The 27485-nt window shown below is 38.1% G+C and overlaps 2 protein-coding genes and 2 non-coding genes across 11 annotated transcripts; 1 reads left to right on the top strand and 3 right to left on the bottom strand.

Moving 5' to 3' along the window:
* Positions 1–474: 474 nt before the first annotated feature.
* On the bottom strand, positions 475–2559 carry LOC143707224 (uncharacterized). The gene is made up of 3 exons (XM_077199965.1): positions 2225–2559; positions 902–1006; positions 475–610 (listed from the first exon to the last, which is right to left on the bottom strand). Exons 1-3 carry the CDS (start codon positions 2557–2559, stop codon positions 565–567), a joined length of 486 nt encoding a protein of 161 aa, XP_077056080.1. The 3' UTR covers positions 475–564.
* A 2668-nt stretch (positions 2560–5227) lies between these two features.
* Positions 5228–5299, bottom strand: trnap-ugg (transfer RNA proline (anticodon UGG)). The gene has a single exon. It is a non-coding gene; the product is annotated as a tRNA-Pro (tRNA).
* Positions 5300–5610: 311 nt separating this feature from the next.
* trnap-cgg (transfer RNA proline (anticodon CGG)) lies at positions 5611–5682 on the bottom strand. The gene has a single exon. It is a non-coding gene; the product is annotated as a tRNA-Pro (tRNA).
* Positions 5683–7073: 1391 nt separating this feature from the next.
* Positions 7074–19908, top strand: cep63 (centrosomal protein 63). 8 transcript variants are annotated; one of them, XM_077198854.1, is made up of 16 exons: positions 7083–7230; positions 7778–7869; positions 8004–8181; positions 10561–10656; positions 11567–11662; positions 11808–11930; positions 12034–12147; positions 13346–13501; positions 14950–15095; positions 16021–16167; positions 16279–16381; positions 16569–16766; positions 16876–16962; positions 17613–17815; positions 18535–18835; positions 19224–19908. In XM_077198854.1, the coding sequence occupies exons 2-16, from the start codon at positions 7829–7831 to the stop codon at positions 19398–19400; spliced, it is 2166 nt and encodes a 721-aa protein (XP_077054969.1). In that variant the 5' UTR covers positions 7083–7230; positions 7778–7828; the 3' UTR covers positions 19401–19908. The 8 variants fall into 8 exon arrangements, with proteins under 8 accessions (XP_077054972.1, XP_077054969.1, XP_077054973.1 ...); XM_077198853.1 differs by having other exon boundaries at positions 7085–7230; positions 18535–18856; XM_077198852.1 differs by having other exon boundaries at positions 7085–7230; positions 13346–13537.
* Positions 19909–27485: the final 7577 nt, after the last annotated feature.

Here is a 27485-nt window from a genome sequence, read left to right as displayed (position 1 = left end):
GTTAGGAAGGGAATCCCTAAATTTGGGGTCCTTGGTATCAAAAAAGGGGCGTTTGAAGCCCCTTGTTGTAGCTAGTCATGTAAAACAGAAAGTCAGAGAGAAAGAGACCAACAACATTTAGCAATCAAAATGTTTAATTTACAATAATTAATAAATTATAACAAAATATCTTAAAGAGTCTATTTGAAATGTGAGGGGATCAGAATCTTTCACAAGATGCCATCTGCTCCAAAAGTCCTGTTTCGCATCTGGGACCCTATCCCTCTCGGGACAGCTGAAAGAAATCCGGCCTCAGCAGCTGGGTTGGATTAAGGGTGGAATATCTAATGAGAAGTTCCTCTCAGATGGAGGAGCGGGATGCAGGCTTGTGGCTATTCAAGTGGAAAATGCAGTCGGAGAAGCACATGGAGGGGATTGTGTTTGTTTAAACGACCTTTTCCATTGCTCCTGCTTTTTCAGTACACCAGGCGTAATTAGCACATGGCAAACACTTTTAAGGACAGCAGCAAAACAGAAGGCGAAAGTATATTGTTAATCCACTGTTTATGATGTCTGTCCTGCATTTCAGAATATCTCTTCTGATGAAATCCTTCGCCATGACATCGTTTCTCTGTATTGAAAGACAGAGCTAAAAGTCAGTAAAACTGAAAATGTGAACATGTTTTCTTTATTTCTTTACTTTTTGATAAATCTAGCTATATAATGTTTAAAAATATATTCACTCAGAAATGAACAATCCTGTAATCATTTACTTTTTTTTTTTTTTTTTACTGATTTTCAAAATCCTGAATGCTGAAAAAGCTGAAATTTCATTTGTGGGTGAATGAACTAGATATGAAATGCAAAATGACTTTGACGTTTTTGACCTGTTGTCATTTATTACAGAACACAGAAGACTTACACATTGCAGGTGGGAACAATCCTCTCTTCAGGATGTCTGGAAAAACGAAATCTCTTCAGGAAAGATGGGAGTCGGAATTTAAGTCTGTATTGTTTTGGCACTGGACTAAAACCAGAGACAAGAAGAAGAAGGTATGAATAACACAGATGCATTCAGGACTTATTTTTTTCTCACAACAGTTACTACAACACAAACGCTCTGGGGTTTCTACTTTAAGCATAAAAAGTGATCAGAGATTTAAGAACAAATGCTCTACTAACAAGACCAAACGTAACAACGGATGTGCGTTTTCTGCTAGTTTTCTGGCTACTTATAAACAGAATCTGCTGATATTGAGGTTTCTGATTCAAAAGGCTCACTGACTCTGTAAATTAATTTCAGCATCTGGTTGCATGTTACACATTAGTCACCAGTCTTGAAGGGTCAATGAAGTAAAAGAAAAATACTTCTAGTTTAAAACCATACCAAATTCCATTTTTAACAAACATTTACATTTAATGAATCTTAAAAATTCATCAAATAAAAATTAATAACAGATTGGCTTCATAACTTGAATGTATTTGACTGTTTTTAAAACTTTTATAACATATTTTTTCAATACAAATATCATTATGTTTTTGGGGAGTCACATGACATTTTAGAACCTGAACTAACCTTGGCTTGTCTGAAAAGGTCAAATAATCTGATGTTTTAAGAGAAGTATTGACATAATTGATATAATTATTATAAATATTGATATAATACCTGTTTGCATCACCGGAGGGCCTTTTCCCAAATATTAATAATATTTTGTTATATTTATAACTGTTAATATTTTATTTATAACTGCTTTTTTCCATAAGAATAGCTTATGTCGAACTACTTACAGGGATAGTTCACCCAAAAATGTAAATTCTGCCATCATTTACTCTCCCTCAAGTTGTTCCAAACCTGTATGAATTTCTTTCGTCTCCTTAACACAAAAGAAGATATTTTGAAGAACATGGTTTTTCCATAGTATAGAAAAAAATACTGTGGAAGTCAATGGGGCCCATCAACTGTTTGATTACTGACATTATTCACAATATCTTATTTTGTGCTCAGCAGAAGAAAATGAATCCATACAGGTTTTGGGACAACTTGAGGGTGAGTAAATGATGACAGAATTTTCTTTTTTGGGGGGGTAAATTACTGTTTTCTTTTAGAGAATTCCATCATTATCAGAATCCATTTTTACTTCATGCCCCTCAACCAGAAAAGTACATTTAATTCAGAAATTAAAAACACAATCATCACAGAAGAGGTGTGATCAGGTCAGTATGAATAGATCATGTTGTCACTCACCATTCAGCCTGTGATGAGGGCAGAACCTGTATATTAGAGTTTTTCTCCTTTTCCTCCTCTCTCTCGTTCTCTTCCTCCTCCTGTTCAGCACAAATGTTGTCCCACAGTTGGCTATTGACAAAAAGAGCCTCCTGCAAGCTGAGCCCACGGTCCAGACAGGTCACCTGGCGACAGAGGGGACAGCGGATGGTGCGCAGGCCGCTGTAATGCAGCCCCATTGTCTCCAGACAGGGGGTGCAGAATGTGTGGTTACAGTGGAGAGTTCTGGGAACACGGTCGGTGCGAGAGTAATGCATGTAACAGACCCCGCATTCCTGATCCTCAAACAGCACCATGGATGAAAACCGGAACTTTTATACAGTTGCTGATATAATGTTTTTGTAGTTCCGTCTTCTGGAAAGTGTTTAGCGTACTCTGCAGAAACAAAGAAAAAAAGATGGAACTTTCAGGCGTACTTCGTGCATATGGACATATCTGTTGTGTAAAGGCAGAGTCCACCCAAAAATCACTTTCTTGAAACTCATAAGAGGATTTTTTTTTTAAATGTCTCTGTGTTGTTTTGGTTTATTTGCCCATTCAGTGAATGTCAATGGGGTCCAAAGTTGTTAGGACATCACAAAACATCTTTTGTATTCCTCATTAGAAATTAATGCATACAGATTTGGAATGACATGTGTACACAAAGACATCATTTTCATATTTGGGTTAACTATCTCTAAATCTTGAAGCAGATGGCAAAGCCATCATTAACTCAAAACAAGCATTCCTCCTTATTCAACTCTAATGCTGCAGACCACCTGTTAGTCTAGAATATTATATTATTTAATTTGACCTCTGAGTGTTGACCTCTGACCTAATGCAGACAATAGGTCTACAATACTGCATGAAAAAGAAGAGTGACAGGATCTCTGGTTTCTGCAGCCATGAGATCATCTATTTCAGTTCACCAATATTCAATTGACAGAATATTCCATAACATTGCTCTTACGTAATATTACATGTTTAGTTGGTTTTGCTCTCTTGTTAGTGATGGTCAGGTAAAAGATTATATGAGAAACATCTTTAGTCAAACTGTAACTTGACTTTTATGTCAAACCACTTGAACAGTATGTTCTTTCTTTATTGTGTAAAACAGCACACTACAAAAATCACTAAATTAATGAATGTTTATGTCCTATTTCCAGTGAAAACATCTAAACACCCTTAAACAAAATTAGTATACATGAGAAGCAATATTGCATGGTTAGAAGCTTAAATCTCACTAAACTGTTAGATTAAGATAAACCCATTTCAATGATGTTGTAAGAAAAATATCAAACTCAAGTTGTGTTTTTTTAAGTCTTAATATCATACGCAGTTTTGTTTATAAAATGCATTTATTTTGTTTTAAGGATGTTTGGATATTTTACTGGAAAACAAGACAAAATACTGATTAAGAGACTTAATCAGAGACAAAAATGCAAAAATTCGTGTTTGAGCTGTTTTAACTGAAAGCTACTTGCACTGAGATATCTATTTATCTATGATAAATATAAATATGTCAAAGGCATTGTTTTTGCCTCAAGATGACCACCGGTAATGTGTTTTCCTAAGGCACGTTAATAAAAGCTATACTTTAATGTCCTAATTTAACTAAAGTCTACTCATGGCTTAATCTAAGCCCAGTCTGTCTTTAAAACCAGGCTTAAGATCCGCTTGTCGTGTAACTTAATATTAAAAATGTTTTTTTTTTATCTATTTAATGCAAAACACTCACACACACACACACACACACACACACACACACACACACACACACACACACACACACACACACACACACACACACACACACACACACACACACACACACACACACACACTAGTAAATCTGTAAATCAACCTTAATTTAAGAAAGAAACTAAGAAATCAAGAATACTTACAGAACACACACACACACACACACACACACACACTAGTAAATCTGTAAATCAACCTTAATTTAAGAAAGAAACTAAGAAATCAAGAATACTTACAGAACAGTAGTAGCCTACTTCAGTTCTCTGTATAGACTGTTGCAGCTCTTTGTCAGAAGATTAACTCATCTGAGTGAGAAATAGTGGGTGTGTGAATAAGAGCAAACTGGCTCTGCTGTCAGTGCGAGTAACCACGGTGTGTTTTAAAGAGGCTGTGGAGTCGTGGGGGAGGTTATGGCCTGTCTCCTCCCCCATTGGCACTTCAAGCGTAGCTCTCTAAGTTATTTAGAATTTCAGTGTACCTCTGTTGCCTTACTGGAGAAGTCAAGAAATCCTGTAAGTTCAGATATTCCCTTAAAGATTACATAACTTGACATGGAAAAACTTGTGACAGAAGGAAAAACCCTGAAGGGGAACTGTCTTCAGTGGCAAATATTGAAATGCAATCCATAAAATTAGATAATAATTGGAATATAATGATTATAATATTTATAAATGGATAATTGAAAAATATAGTCAACTATTAAATAATGGGTTATCAAAATGTCTTTTTTCCAGACACCATTTAAGGGATACAAGTTAATATCCTTGAATAGTTCTGCCTTCAGCAGGTCAAATGATATTCGAGGGACCTTCCCTCAATGAGGGTTCATATCAGTACAGAGCTGGATAGGAAAAGAGAAGAAAAGGGGGATAAATACTGATGTTTGATGTTTTAGGTATAGGCTAGTGTATTAAATTTAGAAAGGAGGTCATACTATTCTTACATTATAATAGATTCTTCTGAAATAATGGGAAACATAATATTTTTGTAAAAACAAAAAAAGTGTTTTTCTTGTCATATTAATGTTATGTTTTTAGTATTCTTGATAGTACAGTATCAGTCAATGTTCTCAGATAATTGTTGGAAACCCTTGATTATTTTTGTCCATTTTTTTTAATTTAAATGTACATTGATGATAACAGTATGTACATTATTGTTGTCAAATTTTGTTATAAAATTTTCACACAAAATTATCTTCATATAGCCTAATAAAATACAAAACATGGGCTCGTCCGGGATTTGAACCCGGGACCTCTCGCACCCAAAGCGAGAATCATACCCCTAGACCAACGAGCCGATTGAAAGAACCACAGCATTAATAGTATTTGAAGCATAAATAGTATTATAACCATTATCGTGAAATATAGATTCGTATCGTATAGATTGTTCTTGTTAACCAATAGCCCTATATATATTCTTCGACATTGATTGCAAACAGGCGCCGGTCTGTGTTAACTCTTTCGCGTTATTGCTAACTTACGTAGTACTGTACGTACATCCTGTCTTGCATAACATATCGTCATTTTCACATGTATCTAGGGCATTTTATCACTATAAATGACAGGAACATGTAACAAATTAATTAAAAACAAACAAAAAAAAACAATGGGCTCGTCCGGGATTTGAACCCGGGACCTCTCGCACCCGAAGCGAGAATCATACCCCTAGACCAACGAGCCACGTGCAACTTATGTTGCAACCTGAGAGAATATAAACCTTAACGGACACCATCATATACTGTAATCATTAAAACGTTAATGTTGTTGCTGTTTTACGCTATGCAGATGCAATGTGGTGAACTGAGCCCCATCAAAACAATAATTAACGCCTCTTATTATCCTCATTCAATATTGCATTATGCAGCACTATAATTTTTTAGCACATTTTACATTTTTGAATGCAGATCAGTTTGGAATATAATGCTATTTTATTTATTGACATAGGGCCTATAAATCACAGTAAAAATCCGCATACTTTGTAGCCATTACTAGTTAGCTAACTACTTACCAAAAACACGTGTATTTGTAAACACTTATGTATTATTAAGTGTGAAGTATATTTTCATTTTGTTAAAACCTCCTTATCCGTATTGAATATAATATTCGGTAGTTTTGAAGCTCTCTCGTATTCTCTGTTAAAGCTGACTGTTGCTGCATCTCTGTTACAACATATGGGATAATAATAATTTACCCACAGTCCTTATGATAATGTCGAGTGTTTATACAGCTGCTAATCGTGTGCCTGTCACCGTAGTGGATGAAAAGATTGATATTCGGTTGTGTTTATCTTTAGACTCCAAATATTGATACCATGTATAATTTGGGTTGGAAGCAAATGTCTCGCGTATGAGTGCGAAAAACACATACAAATCATTATTGTGCTTTCTTGCAACAACTAAATCAGGCCTACAGTCTGTTATCTTTTATGAGTTCTAAAGTTATAGAGTATTAGAGTAAAATACACGATATAAAATGAGATATGAGAGGCCGTACTGTACTATGTAACCCCAATTTTTTGGCAACAAAATCGTTATTGACATAAAAAGTCAAAATTACACCAAAGTCACATTTATGAAATGAAAGAAGAATCATACCCCTAGACCAACGAGCCGAAGCATAAATAGTATTTAAGTTATGAGATAAAAGTTCAAAATGACACTAAATGATTAATTCAATTTAATTAGATAATTATGAGTTAAAAGTCAAATGTATAGGCTTGTTCGACTTGAACCGGCGCTGCGCAGACCGATCGGTTGATGACATCAAAGTACCGCGAGAGCGATTCAAAAGCATAAGGAGCCGTCTGCTCTCTAATCGCTCTCGCGGTACTTTGATGTCATCAACCGATCGGTCTGTGCAGCGCCGGTTCAAGTCGAACAAGCCTTATGTCTTTCTGCGACCGAATTTCGACATTTTAGTGTTATAATTTTTGTTAAGTATGTAATTTATTTCAACGTTTCATCTCATAAATATAAAATCGTCTTTTTATGTCATAATTGTTATTTACAAAAGCATGATTTATTTTCTTATGTGTCGGGAATGGGCTTCCGTTTCCAATGGGCTTACATAGTACTGTACACGTGACACAGTGCGGAAGCACAGGGAGAGTGGCTGACTGTTCTGTTCTCTTGTTGTGATGTTCTTGGTTGTTGTTCGCTTTCAACTGTTGAGTTTCTGTCACCCCTACAACCCCAGTTGACAAACATGATGTCAAGTGTCCCTGGAGTTGTAAGTGATATTTGTAATTTCGAAATATATACGTTAACACTAACTTTATCTTAAGTTCAAAGGTCGCGGAGTACGTTCATTTTCTCGGCAAAACTGACAAGTAGACAATGCGTGAACTTTTTCTCCACGCTAACAGGCTAATGTTAGCCAAGTAGTGATTTGTTACTAACATAGTAGTACATTAATAAGACCTGGTGTTCAAATATTCTGAGAAGCCAGTTATCAATGTGATTTTATCACATTATTAAGTTGTTCAGTTTCCAATTATAGCTCAGCACGTAATACCTCGTTATTATTGGAACACCACTGGCTCATTCTATGTCTTTGTTAACATGTTTACCACTGAAATACTGTTTTATCTGATTCCCGAAAGCCTGAAGTCACAGTATGCCAGAATAGTTAATTCTACCACAGCAAACATATAACTATGGCATTTAGCACAGTTGGCCTTGGTAAAAGTAATGCAGATATAATACTAGATGTGATATTGTGATTTACACCCATCATCTCTGCTCATGAATGATCTCTCTTTTTCTCATGCATGCAGTCCAGATTTTGATCATGTAATAACTATGTACATGGAAGTCACTGAGAAATAATGGAGGAATTTCTAAGCACGCTCCGTGATCATGATGTCAGGTAAAGGGGAGGATTAAAATTCTGCTCAATCCTCATATTATTAAAAAAAATGCTGACTTGTGTTATGCATTTCTATGTATGTAGGCATACAACATATTGTTTACATGCTGTTAATCTCCTCTTCATCTCCTCAGCTCTGTCCTGTCATCCTGTGAGCCAGAATTACAGGAGTTGATGCGACAGATAGACATCATGGTGGGGCACAAGCGGCGTGAATGGGAAGCTGAGGTTCGAGCTATGGAGCTGCGACTGCAGAATACACAGGAGGAACTCCAGTCAGCCAGGGTTCTCCTCGACAAGAGGGGCTCAGAGGTACTATATCACACCTTGATCACCTGCTATGTTCATACTTCAGTTTGGAGTTTGAGGCTATTGTGTTACACTAAATAAAGGGTGTCCAAAAATTTTTTTCAAGGAGGCCAGATTCAATGTTTTGGACACACCTTGGGGCCGGATACTATACTAGTATATAGTATAGTATATATATATATATATATATATATATATATATATATATATTATACACAATAACAGGCTTCTCTTAATTTAAAGGGTAACTAAACCCCTGGTCAGAGCCTGACTCCACCCACTGGTAATATTTAGGGTAATACACACCAAGGGCGTGACAGAGTTCTGTCATAGAGTACCCTACGTCACAGAGTACCCCTACTTCAGGAGCTTTCCGTTTAACCTTAAGAGGGCAGCACTCAGACGTTTTTACACCATATATTTGAAAATTAAAACACTGTATACCCAAATGTCAAAAAATGTACTCGAATCAAAGAACAGCATTTGTGAAGCTCCATTCTTACAGATCATTAACTAAAAAAAGTTGTTTTAGTGTTATGTTACCCTTTAAGGTAATTTTTATTTATTGTTAGGTCATAGTCAAACTGCCTCAGACTATTTCATTGTTCAATGGATGCATAAATTAATCAATAATAAAGCACAATTACTTTTCCCCAATATTAAGTTGAGAAGTTCCATTTGGAAAAAGTACATTATAATTTTATGTATTCCATATTCACCTGCATTATCATTTTAGCCTATATGATAGAGACCGTCTTTTGGCAAATGAGACAAAAGCAATAATCAAAAAAAAAATTAAGTTTAAAAAAATTATCTGATTTCCAGCACTAATAAAATCGACTTAAAGGGATAGTTCACCCAAAAATGAAAATTCTGTCAGTATTTACTCACCCTCATGTTGTTCCAACCCCGTAAGACCTTCGTTCATCTCCGGAACGCGAATTAAGATATTTTTGATGAAATCTGAGAGCTGGATCACTCCTCCATAGTAGTCCATAGGCTTCTTGAGGGATTGAACTTGCCGGCCTCGAAAAGTTATTAAAGACATCGTTAAAATAGTCCAAGTGACTACAGTGACTCAATCTTAAGTTTATCAAACGGCGAGAATACTTTTTGTGCGCAAAAAAAAACAAAAATAACGACTTTATTTCAACTATTCATTTCCTTCTCTCTGGGCCTAGAGTCAGGTTACTAGTTTAACAGCGTATGATCTGTTGTTGTACGTCACACGCATCACCCACATGACAAGTGTCGCCCAATAGTGAGCCTACGTGTGACGTAGCTCTACGCAATTACACTAGTTTAACTGACTCGAGGCCCAAAGAGAAGGAAATGAATAGTTGGAATAAAGTCGTTATTTATGTTTGTTTTTGGGCACAAAAAGTATTCTCGTCGCTTGATAAACTTAATATTGAGCCACTGTAGTCACTTGGACTATTTTAACGATGTCTTTAATAACTTTTCGAGGCCGGCAAGTTCAATCCCTCAAGAAGCCTATGGACTAGTATGGAGGAGTGATCCAGCTCTCAGATTTCATCAAAAATATCTTAATTCGTGTTCCGAAGATGAACGAAGGTCTTACGGGGTTCGAACAACATGAGGGTGAGTAAATACTGACAGAATTTTCATTTTTGGGTGAACTATCCCTTTAACGCTTCTTTGATGTGGCCATGGTATCCCGAATTCCAGATAACAAGCTGTGTCCTAACATTAATGGTCACTCACTCACGGTTTAGCGCTACACCTGGGGTAAGATCTTGTGCTGCCACCTTGTGGTGATTTTGTGAGACTGCATGATTTGTAAATGATGTGTGGCGGGCCACATATTGTATATTTTATTGATAAGCTGCGGCCGTTTGAAATCCACACCTGGGCTGTGATTGGCCCGCAGCATCTGATCAATTTTTGAAGGCAGCATTGTTGCCCACAAGATATCCCACACTCCTCTGTGTTCGATTCCATTACAGTTGAGCTAAAAAAATAAAAATGCCATCTGAAAGTTGTGGTTAGTGGTCAGTTTGTGTCTAAATGTAAGTTTTTGACCGAGCTTTTCCATGTTTGATGTCGTTTGTAGCTAGAAATTAGTATGGTATTAAACATTTGCTTAGTTACTCACCAAAGCACTCTCTAGTTTGTTGTAGATCAACTGTTCATTGGCTCATTTGTGATTAGTACTACTATACTTTATGAGACAACGTATGTAGCAGACTGCATTCAACACAAGTTATTCTTAAGGACTAAAATGGTTGTAATGGTTTTGTTTTACACTTTCAATGGTGAGATTTCTTTGTAAATACTATGGCTCAGTAAAATCACATAAATACGCATGTGTTTTTGCTGAGCCATAATATTTACAGAATGCTCTGCCTTCACCCCTGGCAGATGCTTGGGGTGAGAGAAGTGATGATGTCCCTGCTGGAGCTCCAGGATGGTGGTTTCCGAATGTTGAAGTTAGTAGTGGAAAAGGGAATACAGCAGGTGATCTGCATGAAGGCATGGGTCTTCCTGCATGACTGGATTGACCAGACTCTGTGCTTTTGTTTGACCATTATTATGAGCATTAACTATGTGACCTATTAGTTAGATCAGGATTGTTAATACACCTACATTGATTGTTGTTTTGATTGGCTCTAAACTGCTATGTTGCATTAAGTTTCTCTGATCAGATATCATCATGATCATGAAACCACTTCTCTAATATTGTGAGTAATATAGGCCAAGGCAGTATTCTGTTATGTTTCTGTTATTTTTTGTAATATTTTTGAAGGTATTTAATACTTTAGTTTTGTTAGATCAGCTAGACATGACGCATCATATCATACCATGCATCGAATTTTGCTTTAAATAAAATATTATATTATATTATTATAATGACAATAACCCATTACAAATTAAAATAACTCCACGGGTTCCAAAAGTCTGAGATCATGTTGAAAATCTGTGCTTCAATATCTAATGTTAAACTAAACAAAGATTTAAAAAATCTAAAATAAAAAAAGCATTCTGACAAAAAAATAAATAAAAAATAATTTTAAAAAGACTAAGTAAAGTTGTGACAGTGAGTTCTGCTGTAATTAAAAAAAATAGACTGCCAATACTACAGGAAGTTCATATTATTTTTTTAATTAAATTTGAATAAAACTAAAATTGTTATGCTGATAATATCATTTGTAATGAAAAATGTTTTATTTCATAAAAAAAAAAAAGCATTTAGACTAGTGGTCTCAGACCCCAGCATGAACATGTGTGTTGACTGCATTGTTATGCATTATAGGCTATAATAAATTGACTGGCCATCTTTCATTGTAAGAAGATCACACTCCACTAGGTGTCATGTTTGATCTGCAGTTCACACAAGCTCTGACAAGCATGATCTTATGTTCTTCAGATCACGGTGCTCAGGAAACAGCTAGATGAGATGCAAGCTGGAAAACAAGAGCTGGTTGTGAAGTATGAAGAACAGCTGCAGCATGTAAAAGATGAGGTAAGATCAGCTTTTATTTCAGCCATAGGAGTGGTGGTACATATTATTGTTACACACAGTATTTTTCTCAAACACGCGGTATGACCTGATTCTACAAAACATTTATTTTTTTATCAATATAGTTAACAATAACTCCTTTCAACAGTTGTCTAAATTGAAACGCAGCTATGAAAAGCTACAGCGTAAACATCTGAAGGAGGCGCGAGAAGGAGCTCTGAGCAGAGAGGAGGACAGGACTGAGATGTCACTCCTCAATAGCAAGATGGAGGTACAGAGACTGGCTAAATATAAAGTGGACTTTGTTTATATCAGAATCATTTAATAGTTTTAGTTCAATAATTTAGAACTTTTTGTTTTATTTTTTTATGCAGGAGTTTCGTCTGCGTTCAGCAGAATGGGAACAGCAGAGAATGCAGTATCAAAGACAAGTGACCTCACTGGAGGAGCAAAGGAAGAACCTGGCTGAACAGTTTTCCCTCATTCAGGTGGACTTTATTTGAAACCTAACTTTTATACCAGGTTTGAAAAATTGAGTCAAGCGTGACATTTTGGTATGGTTTATTGGTTTAGGTTTTTGGTACAAGAACCCACATATGAGCTATGAGCTCAACACTATTATTAGGATTATTAAAGTTGATTTAATAATATGGGTGGTTGGCATCCAGGGAGTTGTTTTAAGATGTTTTTTTTAAGATGATTCGGCATTTTGGGCCCCCTGCTTTTCTATGCTTCCTCTAGAAGCACAGTGTCACTTATCATTGTTTTGCCGACGATACACTACTATACTTTCCTGCCAGGTCAAATGTTTGTTGTTCCAGCAATAATCTCATCTCTTTTCTTGAGGAAGTTACATTTCCTAAAGCTTAATGAGGATTAAAAAATGAGGTCATTGCATTTGGTTCTTTGTTGTGTATCGCTGGCATCGAAAACCAGTTAGGCACTCTGTCTTTAATCTTGCACAGTAGAGTTAAGAACTTGGCTATTATCTTTGATTTTGGGGTTTTTTCATCTCAGGTCCATTGCCAAATTAAAACGGTTCCTCTCACAGAAGGTTTTGGAAATAATGATTCTCATTACATTCCGGCTGGATTATTGTAAAGCCTTGAGTGGGGGTTTGTCGTCTACTATTTCACATCTGCAATTCGTGCAAAGTGCAGCAGCAAGACTCCTTTTTTTCCGAGTACCAGGAAAAGAGAACGTATCAACCCTGTTCTTGCTTGCCTACTTTAGCTTCCACTTACTTACAGAGTTAAATGTAAGTTTCTGCTATATGTTTATAACGTCTTGCATGGTCAAGCCCCCACAGTACATTGCTGATCTCCTTCAACCACACTCTATATCTAGGCCTCTTCCTTTATCAAATCAGTTACTTCTCTCTGTTCTCCGTTCCTGCTTGAAAACAAATGGTGATTTGCATTTGTAGTTGTGGCCCGCACTTCCATTTTATGTTAGGTCCTCTAAAATTCTCTATAGCTTTGTTGCTGTTTGAGGTATATAGGGTTTTATTTATATGTTGTTTTATAATGTTCTACTAGTCTGGTAACTTTGCTAATTTCGTTTAATTCTGGTATTGCATTTTTCTTAAATGTACTGCACTTTGGTACAACTTTTGTTGTTTTTAAATGTTTTTTATAAATAAACTTGAATTTAATATTAATATGTGTGAAATTTTGGGTGTCTCAGTCTCAGGGTGTAGGCCGGTCGCAGGAGCAGGGGGAACTCCAGCGGTTGCGCTCTCAGCTGCAGAGGGCTCAGGACAGCCTACATACGCAAGAACTGGAACTGGAGAGACTTCGGCTGCTCCAGGATGAGCTGGGAGACTCAATCAAGGAACAGCAGGTCAGCTGCCCCGCTGCAGCCCACATACGGGGACAGGTAGATGCAGATCCACAAGAAAAGTAGAGCTAGAAATTGCCTCTAGAGTGTAGTACATAGTGTAGTACTTGAGAAGCAAGAGGAAAAGTAGGTACTGTACATGCCTTCGAGTGTATATGCATGCTATTTTGTTGATTGTATGTTTATCGTTTATTATTGTGATCAACAGATTCATTGCTGAGAACCATGTGAGAGACGTGCCCTAGCAATGTGTGCATGAATATAAATATGCATGCTATTTGTTGCCTGTGTTTCTGTTTATTATTGTGATTTATAGTTTTAGTGCTGGGAACCGTGTGAGAGGCTTGTCTTAGCAATTATCTGTAGATCTTTAACACTGATTGCCTGCACCTGTGTGTTTGCTTCTACTTGTGTTTATTTGTCATTATAAGATCAGTTTTCTATCTGCTTCACTATGCCCTGAAGAAGGCTCCATGCCGCTACGCGTGGGCGTTTTAAAGTTGTCCTTTTAGGACATGTCATCTGTATAATAAAGACATTTTAATTAAGGAGTGCCTCAGTCATCAGAGATTTTTTTCTCTACACTGTCTCTTAACTGTACATGCCTTCATATCCTCCTGGCAGTTCCTGCTTAAGACATTCAAGGGTTAATTCAACCAAAAATGAAAGTTCTGGCATGGTTTATTCACCCTCATGTCGTTCCAAATCCAATATGATTTTTGTTTATTTTCAGAACACATATAAAGATATTTTTAATATTCTTAACATTATAATTTTTGTCAATCCACGAAGAGTCCATGAAACGAAAATGTTTAAGCTTCAAAAAGTATATAAAGGCATTGTAAAGTAAAGACACTTCTGAAGAGACACAATTGCTTTATTTGATGAACAGATTTAAATTAGGCTTTTATGCAAAAAGCACTTCAAATATGGTCAAAGAAAGTTTAAACTTGCTTATTTGACGCACAAGAATCAATGAGGTTTGCTATATTTTATGTACTTTATGTATGTGCACTGTTCAATGTTTATATGTGAATAAAAGCCTGGATTAAATACGTTCATCATGTAAAGCAATCATGTATTTTAAGAAGTCTTGGATTAAACTGCTCTATTCATATTGATTACTTTCTCAGCAGTTTACCAGTTAACAGCTCGTTGGAGGGGAAGGGTATCAGTGGGTAATTTTACATTTTGGGTTGTTTTTCACACATGACTTCAGTTATAGTGCACAAGTTATATGGATCTTTTCTCTAATAGTTTTATGGTGCTTTTTTTTTTTAATGTGAAGGCTCAAAGGCAAAGCACATAATTCCAACATAACTTGAAGGCAGCATTAAATGCTGGTTTAATAGCTGCAGCATCGCTATTATTGTAAAGTGTACAAGAAAAGTGGTGAATGTGGTTTTAAATCGAATGTGTGATATGAATAATAGTAAAGCTGTTCTTTGCAGGTTTTGAGTGAAGAGCGAGAGGAGCTGAAGGCCACACTAAATGCTCAGGATCAGTTTGTGCGTAGCACAGGAGTCCAGCAGCAGCAGTTACGCCGGGAAGTGTCCCGACTCAACCAAACTCTTCAAGTAAAAGAGCAAGTCATAAGGTACGTTATCATTATTTCAATGTTCCATGATCATTTAAAGGGATAGTTCACACAAAAATGAAAATTCTGTCAGTATTTACTCACCCTCATGTTGTTCCAACCCCGTAAGACCTTCGTTCATCTTCGGAACACGAATTAAGATATTTTTGATGAAATCTGAGAGCTGGATCACTCCTCCATACTAGTCCATAGGCTTCTTGAGGGATTGAAAGTTGCCGGCCTCGAAAAGTTATTAAAGACATCGTTAAAATAGTCCAAGTGACTACAGTGGCTCAATCTTAAGTTTATCAAGTGACGAGAATACTTTTTGTGCGCAAAAACAAACATAAATAACTACTTTATTTCAACTATTCATTTCCTTCTCTTTGGGCCTCTAGTCAGTTAAACTAGTGTAATTGCGTAGAGCTGCGTCACACGTAGGCTCACTATTGGCCGACGCTGGTCATGTGGGTGATGCGTGTGACGTACAACAACAGATCATACGCTGTTAAACTAGTAACCTGACTCTAGGCCCAGAGAGAAGGAAATGAATAGTTGAAATAAAGTCGTTATTTTTGTTTTTTTTGCGAACAAAAAGTATTCTCGCCGTTTGATAAACTTAAGATTGAGTCACTGTAGTCACTTGGACTATTTTAACGATGTCTTTAATAACTTTTCGAGGCCGGCAAGTTCAATCCCTCAAGAAGCCTATGGACTAGTATGGAGGAGTGATCCAGCTCTCAGATTTCATCAAAAATATCTTAATTCGCGTTCCGAAGATGAACGAAGGTCTTACGGGGTTGGAACAACATGAGGGTGAGTAAATACTGACAGAATTTTCATTTTTGGGTGAACTATCCCTTTAACAACAGTCCATAAAGTAACTTGCTAGGTATCAAGCTCAGTATGCAACCATGATTTACAAATCACTTATCTTTTTGTTTAGGTCTCTAGAGGAATGTTTAGCATCACACGGTTCATCTCCAAGCTTGGCTTCCCTTAGACAAGATCTAGAGAAAGCCACAGCAAAGCTGAACAGTTCCCAGGCCTGTGAGAGTCACTTGAAAGCTGAGGTTATCAGACTCCGAGACAAGTGAGATGTTTTTAGAAAGTCTCTTCATGAGAATATACAACAGCGCCAACTAATAATTAAAAGCTCATTCTGAAATATAAATCTTGAACTCTTGAACTTTTGTTTTGTCAGGTTGGAGAGCATACGAAAGCATAAAGCAGAGATGAGCAGACGAGAAAATGAGTGGAAGCAAATGGAAGAGGAACATGCTCTCTGTACAGCTGAAATCAAACGTGTATGAACAATGAGCAATTCAGTTTTTACAGTTTGAGTTTTTAATGTATTATCAGTGTGTGGTTAGGCAGCTTGATTTATTTTAGCACAGAGCTGTCTCATTCACAACAAGTGAAATGATTGCGAAAGATTTATTAATGTGTACAAATTACTGACAAACATATGTTGACAACTCTTTGTGCCTGTAGTTGCGTGAAGAGGTTGAGAGGGCCGAACAGACTCGTTGTGGGGAGTTGGAGGGAATGAGGAAGGAGGTGTCTCAGTTAACCAGTGAACTTCATCAGCGTGACATCACCATTGCCACACTCACTGGCTCCGCCTCTAGTATTGAGCGACAGCTACGGGCAGAAGTGGAAAGAGCAGAGCGTCGGGCATCAGAACTCAAGGTTCACCAAAAACCTGTTATTCATGACCCTATATTAAGAGACCTGTTGAGAATTACTAGTTTATTAAATCATGCATAAACTGATTTTGTTCTCATGTTGGTTTTTGTAGGTAACACAGGTCCAGCTTGAAACTCTTAAGCTTGAGAATCAGCATCTGAATGATCTTCTAGAGAGAGTCGAGTCAAGATCACCTAAGGTTTCCATCCTTTGCTCAGTAAACATTTTACTTATAATTGCTTTGTCAAAGGTGCATCAACACTATTTATATTTGAAATCAAACCCAAACAAACACACCCCTCCCTCCATTGCTCTGCCCCCAACATACCGAACATGCTATGCAACACAGGTAACGACTAACAGCTGGTGTATCAGACAGCTTGCGCAAATATGGATGAATCGGCTGTGAATGAATCAAAAACCACAACAGCATTTCTTGGTTCTGTGAAACATACCAAAACCAATGTTACCCATGTATCGAGCAGATACAAAGCAACCTCAGCATCCTTTTTCAGGCCTTCCCACTCTCTAATGTCTCTCCAGACTTTTCGAAAAGTTAAATAGCTTTTATTATTATTATTCAGCAGGCTGCAGTTAAGTGATCACAAAAGAGATGAGTTTTCAGCTGTTTCTTGAAAGTTGTCAGGGATTCGGTTGGGAAGATCATTCCACCAGCAAGGAACAGTGAACAAAAACGTTCTTGAGGGTGATTTTGTGCCTCTCTGTGATGGTACCATACCACTGTTATTTGAATTTATGATGCAATGCAGATTATTTATTTATGATTTGTATCCTTTCAATTTTTCATGGCATTGTTGCTAATTAATTTTCTCTTTGTTTCTCTGTTAGAGGGGTAATGGAGAGCTGGCAAGTCTTAGAGACAGCTACGTGTCATCTCTGAACAGTTTGGAGGAGGAGAACAGGCAGCTGAGGCTGGAAATGACTGAGCTACGAGCTCGCATGGAGGCCAACGACCAGACCTGGCAGGACAAGTACGAGAGAGCGTTACTACAAAATCAGAACAAGAACCATTCGCACAATGCCCAAAACAGGTACAAAGTACTTTCAAATAAAAATGTTCTCTCATCTAAACTCCTACAGTCTGAGAATTACAAGTCTAAGACCACATTGAAAATTTGGGATGAACAGGAAGGTTTAAGGTTTTAAAAAGAAATATTTCTGATTCATCAAATAAGCAAAGATGTGACATTGACCATGGACTCTAAGTATAAAAAGTTAGATTTCCTTGCTTCCTTTGATAGCAACAAGTATGCTGTCATACAAAAGTTTGGGGTCTGTAAGACTTTTTAATGTTTTTGAAAGAAGTCTCTAATGCTCACCAAGGCTGCATTTATTTATTTATTTATTTGTTTGTTTTAGAAAGTACAGTGAAACTGCTTAATTGTAATAATAATAATAATAATCATCATCATTTAAAAGAAATGTTTTCTATTCAATATATTTTAAAAGTAATTTATTCCTGTGATGGCAAAGTTACATTTTCAGCAGCCATTACTCCAGTAATCAGTGTCACATGATCCTTCAAAAGTATTTCTAATATTCTGAATTGGTGCCCAAGAAACCTTTCTTCTTATCATTACCCATGTAAAAAGGGTTAAAATAGAAACATTTTTGTAACATTATAAATGTATTTACTGTCACTTTTGATCGATTTAATGTGCCCTTGCTGAATAAAAGTATATATTTCTTATTAGTGTATAACGCTAGTGCATATAAGTGTATTATGCAGTTCTGTAATGTGCTGTCATAGATTGGATGAGGATGTACAGCGCAGACACCAGGAGGAGCTGCAAGCCATGGAGACTCGGATGCAGGAAAGAGCCTTGCAATACGAGGACCAAATACAGACTCTCCTCAAACAGCTTGAGAACCTGACACGAACTTCCCCTCATTGCCCCTATGCCCAATCACAAGAGACCAGGATGGCTGTGTCTCCAGTCCACTCGTCTGCATCATCTGCCTCATCTTCATCTTCAACTCGTAAAGCGCATAGGATGGCAGCTCTGCTCAGTGCGGCGGTTAATGGAGAAGACGCTCAAGCTTCCAGCTCGGTAGACAACGTTCTGCCTTTGGTCAGTAATAGAGATATGGGTCAGTGACATTATGGTCATTTTTTTTCCCCCATCTATTAATTTATTCAAAAATATATTAAAAAAAATTACATTTCTAAATTAAAATTCATCTGGTATGGTTATGTCAGGGTAATGCAATGGGCACAGTAACTCGTTTGAGGGGCATGGCCCACGAATCCAACCCGACCCCACGACACCCCCCAACCACCACCCACCCGTTTGTGTACAGTCTTATTTGCCATTGACCCATATACACAAATCTGAAATCTTTTTCTGTCACCCCTCTTTACATTCTCTTAAGACAAGCTGTGTAATACTGAAGCACTGCACAACATCCTTAACGGTCAATTCCTCCCTCTTCCTCCAGGATTCCACTGTATCTCCAAATGGCTCAGTGACCAAACGGTTTCTAGAGGAGGAAGCGCTACGGTCCCAAGAGCTGCTTCAGAAACTGGAAGGTCACATTCAGAGCATGGAGCAGGAAAACGCCAACACCGTCTGCAAATACCTGGGCAAGGACAGCAGCCCTCAAAACGATAACTGAGTCAAGAGTACCTTGACCTGTACCAGAGATATATACAGGTCATGAAGACATCTCTGCATGGCCATTTTTATTTGAGAGGGAGAATGGCTTTTGGCAGCTATTTGGGATTCATAGTTGCTGCGAAATGATTGGACAAGACCCTTGTTACACCAGGGCAGCTCTACAAAAAAATGACACCAAAGCAGTGCCAAAACTTTAGTCCCAGTAGTGCTGAATATCGCCCAAGTTTATTGTGACCAGTTTTAATTGTGTTTACAAGACCTTGTGCACGATCCCTTTTTCACTGTACCTTGACCTTTGACCTTTTAAATGGCCTCTTGCGTCTACCGTCATCATCTGTTTGAGCACTTTAGACATATCTGTACTGTTTTTGCTGTGCCTTTTTCTCGCTTTCCTTTCTTTATTATATAAACAATATTTATATGCAGTATCTTTTTTGTAAACCTAACTGACATGATTGTGAAGAACGTGTGTTTTAAGGGTTGAATTAAAAGAGCTTGTTTTCATAGCCATGTTTGATATGGGAGTGGATGAGTTTGTGTGAAGTTTTATTTCTTTGTCATTATGTGTTTCAAGCAAAAGGCTGTTTGGACATATGATGGGATCAGATACATTCTCTGGGGTCGTATCCTTTAGCAGGGTTGCCACAGCAGAGATATAAAGTTGACGTCAAACACACAAGCTTTCTCTCGAGTCTCCACCTATGTTAAGTGGCCTATAACAGACCGCTGTAATGATTTAGCAAAGTTTCACCCCAAGAATGCACGGACTGTGCCAGGCCTGACAGTTTACAGCACACACACAGTCACAAATGCAAACTACAGCAAACGCACACATTCGACATGAGAACGCTCATTGAATGTTAATGTCATCCTCCTGCACATGGAAATAGCCAAAGGCTGTTATTCAGCACAGAGGGAAAAGACTCATATTTTACCAACGGAGTGATCCTGAGTGGGAGACGTGCTCCCTCACTTTAAAAAATGGGGGGAATAGGAATATCCTAAATCTAATTTGCTTTGGAATGTGTCTCTTCTCTCTCTCCTCCTTCCCTTCCTGAGCCTAGCAAGTGCTGGAAATATGTTTTGCCGGGCTCCGTTCCAGCGGTTTTGCGATCGGAATTCCATAACCTTGGTTACCAGGCCTGCAAGGCTCAACAAACAGCGCTGAGGAATTTGGCAGTGTGGAAGTTTACTCTTTTGCTTGAAGAGGAAAAGCACTTTTTTATTTGCATGGGTCTTATGAATCTTGAGGCCCTGGACAAAGTCAAGGGCGAACTGAGATTAATCAACACTTGACTTGGTTGAACAGAGGCTAAGAATGTATCCAATAATTTTGTTTTGAAACTGTTACTTTAAAAGGTCAAAACTTTCAGAATGTAATACTTTTATTTATTTATTACTTTTTGCATGATATTCATCAGACTTTTTGACCCTGTAATATATGGGACTCAGTCATAAAACCCCAGTAAAGTGAGAATAGATTCAAACCTAAAGACACAAATTCTGTCATAATTTACATTAACTTTTTTTTCTGTGAAAAAAAAAAAATTCTCAGTGTTTTTTTGTCAATACAGTTAATGTCTGGAGTTTAATGTTGTTTAGACCGCCCACGTTCTGCAGTTCATACTGGTTTGGAACGTAAGAAGGGTGATTAAATGATTACATAATTTTACTTCAGAAATGTGTGGAAAAAGTCCTTCCCGATTCAGATCGCGCAAGCGAACGGAATCTTAATTTTTTATATAACGTTAGTTTGCGGCATCCAGGAAAAGTACGAGTAAGTGCCATTTTGATGAACAATATACAACACGCGCACCTGCTCTCTCTGTTGTAAACAAACACAGCATCAGCTCACGTGTGAATGAGTTTGCTCCAAGGACCATGGTTTAGCAAAAAAATCGTCACATTCTTACTGAAGATAAACGACACCTACATCTTGGATGGCCTAAGGGTGAGTAAATACCAAGGTACATACATAATAAATTACCTTTACAACCCAACAGATGGCGCAAGCTCGATTCTCAATGTATTTACTCTCATTCTGTAACATTTGTAACAAGTATTTTTACAAGTTACAATGGTAACACTTTATTTTACAGTGTTGTTGTTAGCCTATACGTTACTTGTATAATAATAACAGAAAATTATGCATAATTATACGCAATGTATACCCAGCCTAAACCAAACTCTAACCTTAATCCTAGTTACTCAGTACTATTTGTAATTACTCTGTAACAAGACACTTAAAAAAAGTATAATCGGTAAAAATAATATTAAATTGTATTTTGAAACTCAGTTTTACCACAGACCCCCAAAACCTCCCACCTTCAGGAAGGATATTAAGACATTTAATAAGTAGTTATTTTTGGTTTTCCTCTGGCTTTCACTCAAAGTAATACTTTAAAGGGGTCCTATTATGCTTTTTCACGTTTTCAACTTTAGTTATTGTGTAATGTTGCTGTTTGAGCATAAAAAAAGATTTGCAAGATTACAAAGCTCAAAGTCCACTCCAAAGGGAGATATTTCATTTAAAATAATCCCCTTTTCAACAACTACAACGAACGGCTTGTTTGGACTACAACATTTTTCCGGATCTTATGAAGTCACAATGTTACTCATTTAAATAATCGGGCCCAAGGAATATGCCAAAAAGGGAACAAGGCCTGGTTGAGCTGCGTTAGAGAAGACAGTTGTTGCTATGTTAAAGAGAGACTGTTTTTTCCACAACGTTTTCAAAAATCGTTTGCTTGACCTTCCTTAGGCTGACGAACTTGGTTAAAATTTATTTTAAACACCGTTCCTGAACATTATAACCCCAATATTTATCTGTGCGCTTCACATTTTCTGGAGAACAGCTTGTTTTCTTTTGCTTTTGCTCTCGCTTTTGTAAGACGGTTCACCGCACCTTAGGAAAATGAACCATGGTTTTGTGATTATATTAGCTTAGTTTTCTGACAAATATCACAATTAAATGGTGGATAACATTGTATCAATGATGTATAAGAAAATTACAAAAAACATACCACTCTGAAACGTCCTGTGAAATCCGTGCTTGCAAAATCTGTGCATGAAATCCGTTCTGCCCGATCCTTTTGTTCATTAACATTGTCAGGATCTGAATCAGGCTCGAATTGGTTTGAAATAACCTTAATATTTACACTAGAGAAGAACTCACAATTTTTTAGGGGACTGGGGATGGACATTTCCGGAACACTTGTTAAGCGCTGCCAATCACAACACACTGGGCCAACTAACCAATTACAGCACATTTCGTATTTCGGAAGGAGGGGCTTCATCGGAATCGGCGTGTTTGAGTCAGACTGGGGAGAGAGGTGCTGTAATAATGTAAAATATGTGAAAAATAATGCGTTTTCTGAACAATTAAGCATGAAAACATATTCTAGTACACCCCAATCAATCACCCCAAAATCAAGACTTCGTAAAAGGGAATAATAGGACTCATTTAATACTAGCATTTGTAGCCCAGCGGGCCTGTTACGGTATTAATCTCTTTCATTCCTTTGCACGAGACCATAATGGCCCTGATCCAGAGTGAAGAGGCTGTTTCAGTTGTAATTCATGGCACCAGGTGACTAGTGGGTTCAATCCACTTCTTTAAATAACAAGAACACTAACATTTTCCATCAAGCACTTCCAAAATAACACAGACTCAGTGCATACATACACGAACAGAAACTTGCTAAAGGTATCCACAATGCACTCTAGTAGTCCACAAAACACACCTAATCTTCTCAGATTTACACATTAAGTGTGAAATAGTTTGTTTTTTAATGAATATTTTATTTTAATTATTGTACCATTATTCTATTGTGGTAAAGGGATAGTTCACCCACAAATGAAAATTTTGTCTTCATTTACTCCCCGTCATGTCGTTCCAAACCTTCATGACATTATTTCTTCTGCAGAACACAAGAACATATTCTAACCTAGAGAATGTTCTTGCTCGTACAATGAAACGCACTGGGGTCCAAAACATCACTACTCTTCATTGAGTTCCATTCTAAAAAACACACACAATGAAACCCACTGGGGTCCAAAACATCACTACTCTTCTTTTAGTTCCATTCTAAAACACACAAACACACACGCACGCACGCACGCACGCACGCACGCACCGACGCACGCACGCACGCACGCACGCACGCACGCACGCACGCACGCACACACACACACACACACACACACACACACACACACACACACACACACACACACACACACACACACACTCACAGACACAGAGAGATAAGAGTTTTATCTATTTTTAAAAATAAGAGTTTTTGAATTCCACAGAAAAAAAACTGCATAGATGTTTGAAAAAACATGAGAGTAAAAGCATTTTTGCCCTAACTATCCCTTTAACAGCATCATATTCCACCAACCATTATTAATCATGGTTACTAAGAACAGTTTGCATGAAACATGCTTTGTTGAGCAATGAGATAGAGATGTCATGAATGTTCCAAAGAATTGCTTGTTCTCCTAAGCTATTGGATCAGTTGAAGCCATGTGCCCTCAGAGGCAGAAGTATCACAAACATGACCTGACCCTCAGCAAGAAAATGTTCCACTACATAGCTTCCAATAGACAAACATGTGCAAATGAGAGGTGTAACCATAGGCTTGTAAAACTGCAAAGGTGAAGTCATGGCTGGCCTTTAAAATGCACATATCTTAATGCCAGAGAATCTTTAATATAAGAACTGGAGCCAAAGCAAACAGACAAACAACACTGTTTATGTGCTTGCAGCATCTCCACTTAAAGTGTTTAGAACCATGACGTCTTTTTCTCATTCCTAAATGTAGCTTGCTTGAATATCTGAGCTTCTAATGTGACTAACAGGTGTATGTGTTGTATCTTTTTACATACACCAGATTCCGTACATTTAGTGTAATAAATAGCTTTTTTAAAAGAGTGAAATGCCATTTCTGCCAGCACAGGATTTGATTTTGCTTTGTAACTGAAGATGTGAAAAGGATCAGAGCAACCTGATACTGAGTTCAGACTCAGAGATACCACTCACTATATATAAATGCAAGAGAATATGCATTAGCCTATGTATAGGGTCATTCTGTGTCAACTCAACCAGAGGTCCCCGGCTAAAAATTATTTTTTCTGGTAAAAAGAAAAACTTAAATTTAATAGAAGGCCAAAATAGTAAATGTCACAAATGTATATTGAATGAGTAATCCACTATTTTGTAGAAAGGGTCAAAATTACAATTTTCTCCTGAGATTTGGTGCCAAATTACAAGGGGGTAAAAAATGACTTTAAAAAGATGTCAGCATCATTATTTAATTCTTACACTAAGATTAGTTGGTCTATTAGTAAAATCTGTTGACTTCAGCCATTTTCGCTGCATTATGCCAATGGTGACAGTAAAAAAAGAATCACGTGTGTTTTTTGCCCCAAGTTTGCATGGCTGTTATACGGTTCCATGAGTAAATTGGTCAATTGTACACATTTTTAGTGGTCAAAAACCAAATCTGGGTCACTTTGCATACAACTGATAAATGTTTCTTTTAAAGAGGAATATCTGAACAACAAATGTTGAAACTAGCAATGTATGGGGGGGGGGGGGGGGGGCAGATATCTTAAGCCTGGCTCACACTACAGGAGTTTTAGGCCGATTTATGCCCGATTTTCCCCCTTCCGAGAATCGGAGAAAACATCTTGTCGAGGACCTCGATCGGTTCCGATGTTCGGCGCAGATAATCTGGTAATGTGAGGCGTTCACAGATCGAATCTTGCACCACCCGATCTGCTCTCACACAAATCGGGCTCGCCCCGATCATATCAAACATATATGATATTTGTTTGATATTTATCGGGATGAGCAAGATTGTGATTATGTCAGTAGGACAATAGCCAATAAGAAACAAGTAACGTTAACGTTAGGGCTGTGGTGATGGAATTTTCATTGAGGTAATTTTGAGTGACAACAGCGTGATATGCGGTATTATCTTCATTTATTTATTTATTGATAAATAAATAAGTGTTACGCTGTTGTCAGCAGGCACGAGGACTAAACCGAAACTAAAAAAAGTGGAGTAAACAGAAGATGTCAAAATAAGGGACCACATAATATAATAACAGAACAAAAACCTGACAATAAGCTTGTTAGATCATTGTTATATATTGTGCAGCAGATTAGTAAAAAAAAATCGTTCACTTTGGTATAGAAGCATGAAATTTGGCACAGATACTCTCTAACGGCCACTACTTTGGAAAAAGGCATTGGCCACTCAAAAAATCAATATGGCAGCCAATTTTCAAGATGGCCACCATTGCTATTCAATGCTTATTATATGAATTATTCAAACAGTAATCCAAGTAGAAAGATTTGATACAAATACTCTCTAAAGGACATGTTAATGAAAAAAGATGATTGTCCCTCAAAAATTCAAGATGGTTGCCATTTTTAAAGATGGCCACCGTTCCTGTCGAATATGAATTATTTCAATTGTTCAAATGGTGATGCAAGCATAAAATTACGCAGAAATACACTTCAAGGAACACTCTTTGACACTCTTTGTAAATTGAGGCGGACTGCCACCGGACTAATGATCTTGGGGACAGTGAACGGGCCAATGAATTTGGGAGCAAGCTTATTGGAGACGGAGCGGAGAGGAATGTTTCTAGTAGAAAGCCACACTTTTTGACCGGCGATATATACGGGAGGCCTTGACCGGTGGCGATCGGCCTTGGCCTTGGTGCGCGCCCCCACCTGGAGTAGAGTCTCGCGGGCTCTAAGTCTCGCGGGCAGTGCAAGTTGTGGGTCGATGAGGAAGGATTCTTGGAGACCAAACATCGTAACACTCTCTCCAGATCTTGGTTGGCTCTCTCAGTTTGGCCATTGCTCTGGGGATGGAACCCTGAGGACAGACTAATCTTAGCATCCAGTAATCTACAAAACTCTTGCCAAAATTTGGACACAAACTGGGGTCCCCTGTCGGAGACCATGTAAGCGAAAGACGTGGTCTACGACTGTCAACGCTGTCTCCTTAGCTTTGGGTAATTTGGGTAAGGAAATAAAGTGAGCCGCCTTCGAGAACCGGTCCAACACGGTCAAAATGACTGTGTTGCCCTGAGAGGGCGGGAGGGCGGTAATAAAATCTAGAGCGATGTGGGACCAGGGTCTCGAAGGGACTGGCAGCGGTTAAAGTCGCCCATCTGGAGGTCAATTGGAAGTCTTACCAGTGGCACAAACTGAGCAAGCCAAAACAAAACTGTGAATGTAACGAGCCATAAGTGGCCACCAGAATCGTTGCTTGACCAAAAAACTGGTTTCGGTTAACTCCTGGATGACAAGCCACGTTGGAGCAATGACCGCACTGAATAAAGTCGGACTGTCATCCCTCCGGCACAAACAAGCGATTCGGTGGGCAACCGGGCGGAGGCGTTACCCCTTCTAAGGCCGTCTCGACCTTCGATTCTACCTCCCATGTGAGTGTGGAAACAAATAAGATTTCGGGTAAAATGAACTCGGGAGTAGACGGCATTCGGAATGATCAAAAATACGAGATAAGGAATCGGGTTTGATGTTCTTGGAACCCGGGCAGTACGAGAGAGTAAAGTCAAAACGACCGAAAAAAAAGTGCCCACCGAGCCTGCCTAGAGTACAACCTTTTGGCAGTTCTGACATATTCTATATTCTTATGATCAGTCCAGACGATAAAAGGTACCCCCGACCCTTCTAACTAGTGATGCCACTCCTCCAACGCTACTTTGACTGCCAACAACTCTCTGTTACCGATGTCGTAATTGCGTTCGGCTGGGGATAAGCGATGAGACAAAAACGCGCAGGGATGCATCTTGTCGTCTATAGAAGAGCGTTGTGATTGCACTGCACCTACCCCCACCTCTGACGCATCAACCTGTCGTCCAGGTAGACATGAATGAACTGATCTATCCTGTCTCGCAGCACGTCATTGACGAGTGCTTGGAAGACCGCAGGGGAGTTGGACAGCCCGAACAGCATGACCAAATATTAAAAGTGCCAACTGGGGGTGTTAAACGCAGTCTTCCACTCATCCCCCTCCCTAATGCGAACCAAATGGTA

The sequence above is a fragment of the Siphateles boraxobius genome, unplaced genomic scaffold, assembly GCF_051911475.1.
Source record: "Siphateles boraxobius isolate OS27281-9 unplaced genomic scaffold, OSU_SipBor_1 41, whole genome shotgun sequence".
NCBI classification, from domain to species: Eukaryota; Metazoa; Chordata; class Actinopteri; order Cypriniformes; family Leuciscidae; genus Siphateles; species Siphateles boraxobius.
Note: the sequence above shows the minus strand (reverse complement) of the source record. Positions and strands in the feature narration are given on the sequence as shown.

Bases quoted from the DNA above. Each gene is read 5' to 3' on its own strand.
- LOC143707224 (XM_077199965.1), bottom strand. From the start codon at position 2,559: ATGGTGCTGTTTGAGGATCAGGAATGCGGGGTCTGTTACATGCATTAC. The intron at 1,007-2,224 runs GTGAGTGACAAC...CTCTGGTTTTAG, and splicing joins CCCTCATCACAGGCTGAATG to TCCAGTGCCAAAACAATACA. The intron at 611-901 runs GTAAGTCTTCTG...CTTTCAATACAG, and splicing joins ATTGTTCCCACCTGCAATGT to AGAAACGATGTCATGGCGAA.
- cep63 (XM_077198851.1), top strand. From the start codon at position 7,829: ATGGAGGAATTTCTAAGCACGCTCCGTGATCATGATGTCAG. The intron at 16,168-16,278 runs GTGAGATGTTTT...TTGTTTTGTCAG, and splicing joins GTTATCAGACTCCGAGACAA to GTTGGAGAGCATACGAAAGC. The intron at 17,816-18,534 runs GTACAAAGTACT...GTGCTGTCATAG, and splicing joins TCGCACAATGCCCAAAACAG to ATTGGATGAGGATGTACAGC.